Below are 2,877 nucleotides of genomic sequence, written 5' to 3'. Positions count from 1 at the left end.
CTTTGTAGTATATGGAGAAGCTTTTAATAAGATCATCATCACTGTAGGAGAAACACTGATCTTGATTGCTAATATTCTCCTCAGCGCGGCTCTTCCGGTTGCTCTTTCAGTAAATTCCCCATTCATGAAGACAAATTTCAAGGCTTGTTTTGCGGCCGCAGACTTCTAAGCTGGTGGATGAATGAGAAATGAAAGGGAAACATGCCATTGATTGGATCAAACTTAGGGAGTGTTTGGGTAGGATCAAAACCGAAGTGCTTTTATGATATACGAAATAAATATGTGAAGAAATTTATCGCGATTTACGAAAAAGTGTTTCTGAAAAGTGATTATTGGGGTATCCAAACATCTTCTTAGTCAAGTTTGTAGTTCTCGCTTGTCTTACTTTTTTCATATCATCATTTAATTCTAAAGCCACAATCATCATTTAATTCTAAAGCCACATGAAAAAAATAGGATGTGTCAAAATAAGATGATTGTAAAGAATCTGCCGCGTTAATTATACATAAGCTTCAGTGTAATTGGGCCACAAGGCCAAGTACAGTGCTTGACCTTTTCACTCCCTGCGCTACTGTAGTACTGTGTGACTCTGAGCAGCGGTCGTTTGTCATGTTTTAATTATTTAACTAATCATTAATAAGAATATCTAAGAAATTTATTATGTATTTAAATATCCTGAAATTTTCATATGATAATTGACTATTAATTAAATTATCAACAAAAATCTAATACTTCTACCCTTCCATCCAGTCTTCATCAAGTCTGCAATTTGTCTGAGGAAAATGTTAGGTAGTAGATGGAACGAATTAGCTGGATGTTGTTTAACCTAAGCTTCCAACTTCATAAGTAAGATCTTGTAACCTTTTTTTAAAAAAACAATTTAACCCACGTAGGGGGGCGTCCGGATCAATGTGCGTTGCAGGCTCTTGTCTATCATATGGCCGCCCTGTGACAGCAAAATCCAACAAACCCAATGGTCTCATTTGTGGACCATATATACAACAACAATAATAATAATAATAATAATAATCTCTCATAACCTCTAAAATTTAAAATGAAATAGTGCGAGAAAAGAAAAAGAATTAAGAGTACTATATAATCGTCAGGTCCAACGATAATTGCACTGTGGGAACGGACAAATCAATGGAATCGGCCTTCCACCACATTACAGCATAGCAAAACAAGCACATTGGAGTGACCGAGGGATGAGAACAATGCACAAAACATAGCAGAGAACCGCTTTCGTTGTTTTCTGTGTATAAAAAAGGACTTTAGTTTTGGAAGTGCGTAATTAAGAGGCCAACTAATTAAGAAGGGTGGGATTAATTTGGGTTAATTAGAGGAAAAGATCATCTATCCAAAGTAAGTGATATATTGAAGATGGGGTCCCAAGCTGTTGCAGTGTCAATGCTTGTGTTGAGGATCATTGCTCTGGCAGCCTCAGTGGCGACAATCGTTTTATTGGTTACTGACAATGTCAAGTCTGATGGTTTTTTTATCTTCCAGTTGAAATTCCAAGATATTATAGCTTTCAGGTAATTCATTATCTTCTCCACAATTCAACATCTTCCATCATCCTCTTCCTTTTATTACTTAGCTACATTGATCCTCTTTAAAAATTGATACCACCAATATAGAAGCTAATTAGAAAGTTAATTTTAGTTCTAAATATAAGACTCAATCCATTTTATCTTTTATATTTATTATTTTTTTAAATTAATTTACCTAATCTATTATTAAACATGAGTATTTAAGGGAGATCATCGTTTGATTTAATTAATTAACATCTGTTTGATTTTTACATCTACCTAAATTTGATAAGTAGCTCTTATGTTAAAATCAGAGTAATATAATGAATAATATATGGAATTAATGCGGGTGTATGCGTGTGTGTGTGTGTGTGTTGGGCAGGTACGCTTTAGCAGTAGCAGCAATATCAGCAGCGTATGGAATCCTACAACTTCCATTTGCAGTGTACTATGCTGTGAAGGAGAAGAGACTAATACGCAATGGCTGCTTGCCTGATTTTGACTTCATTGCCGATAAGGTAACATATGTTTATGCTAAAAAGTCTTGAATCTAAAATGAAGATAGCCTTCTAATCACTTAAAAGTTGAAATTATATATGAATCATCTAAATTTAGATACAAACTATATCTCTAATGTTTATGATTCCTATCACTGTGATGAGCACGGAATGTGACATGCAGGTGATTAGTCTGGTGCTGGCAACAGCAGTAGGTGCTGGAATTGGTGTGTCATATGAGGCCAAGAGAGGGTCTTTGCAAAACGCAGGAGTGCCAGTGTTAATCATTGTGGACTTTAATGACAAAGTCGACCAGTTTTTTGAGAGAGGCATTATTGCTTCATCCGTTCTGGCTGTGGCCTGCCTTTGCATGGCCATCGTATCAGTCATTTCCTCCATTGATCGAAGCCGAAGCAGAGGAGGCTTCTTCAACTGAACATTTCATTCATTTCTTCTATCATATCATCCTCAAAATAATTAGAGCCAAGATCTCTGCCTATGTATAAAGTGTATTCCCTTTGATTTCATATATAAGGCATATTCTTGCAGAAAGTGTTTGTTTTTTCACAAGGCATATGATAGTTTTAAGGAGTATTTTATATATATATATATATATATATATATCTATATATATTGCCAATGATATTTACACACACATATTCCACAAGGTAAGAAAGAGAGGAAACTAACATGATATTGGAGTTTAGTATGATTATTTAGGCCAATATTCTCTAATCACTTAAATTTTTTAAAGTTAAAATATGATTTTGAACCTGATTTTTTTTAGGTGTTTGCCCTTAATCTTTAGGAGCAATAGGGGCAAAATTGCACCCAAAAAAAAAATCAGGATC

General features: G+C 34.8%; 1 protein-coding gene across 1 annotated transcript; it reads left to right on the top strand.

The window, feature by feature from the left end:
• The first annotated feature begins 1,380 nt into the window (after positions 1-1,380).
• On the top strand, positions 1,381-2,480 carry LOC114740963 (CASP-like protein 4D2). Its single transcript, XM_028929220.1, has 3 exons — positions 1,381-1,535; positions 1,912-2,047; positions 2,211-2,480. The coding sequence occupies exons 1-3, from the start codon at positions 1,381-1,383 to the stop codon at positions 2,460-2,462; spliced, it is 543 nt and encodes a 180-aa protein (XP_028785053.1). The 3' UTR covers positions 2,463-2,480.
• Positions 2,481-2,877: the final 397 nt, after the last annotated feature.

Source organism: Neltuma alba, unplaced genomic scaffold, assembly GCF_004799145.2.
Source record: "Neltuma alba isolate B1F8T4 unplaced genomic scaffold, ASM479914v2 tig00003215_pilon, whole genome shotgun sequence".
NCBI lineage: Eukaryota > Viridiplantae > Streptophyta > Magnoliopsida > Fabales > Fabaceae > Neltuma > Neltuma alba.
This window is presented reverse-complemented; position numbering and strand designations above follow the sequence as displayed.

Bases quoted from the DNA above. Each gene is read 5' to 3' on its own strand.
- LOC114740963 (XM_028929220.1), top strand. From the start codon at position 1,381: ATGGGGTCCCAAGCTGTTGCAGTGTCAATGCTTGTGTTGAGGATCATT. The intron at 1,536-1,911 runs GTAATTCATTAT...TGTGTTGGGCAG, and splicing joins CAAGATATTATAGCTTTCAG to GTACGCTTTAGCAGTAGCAG. The intron at 2,048-2,210 runs GTAACATATGTT...TGTGACATGCAG, and splicing joins TTGACTTCATTGCCGATAAG to GTGATTAGTCTGGTGCTGGC.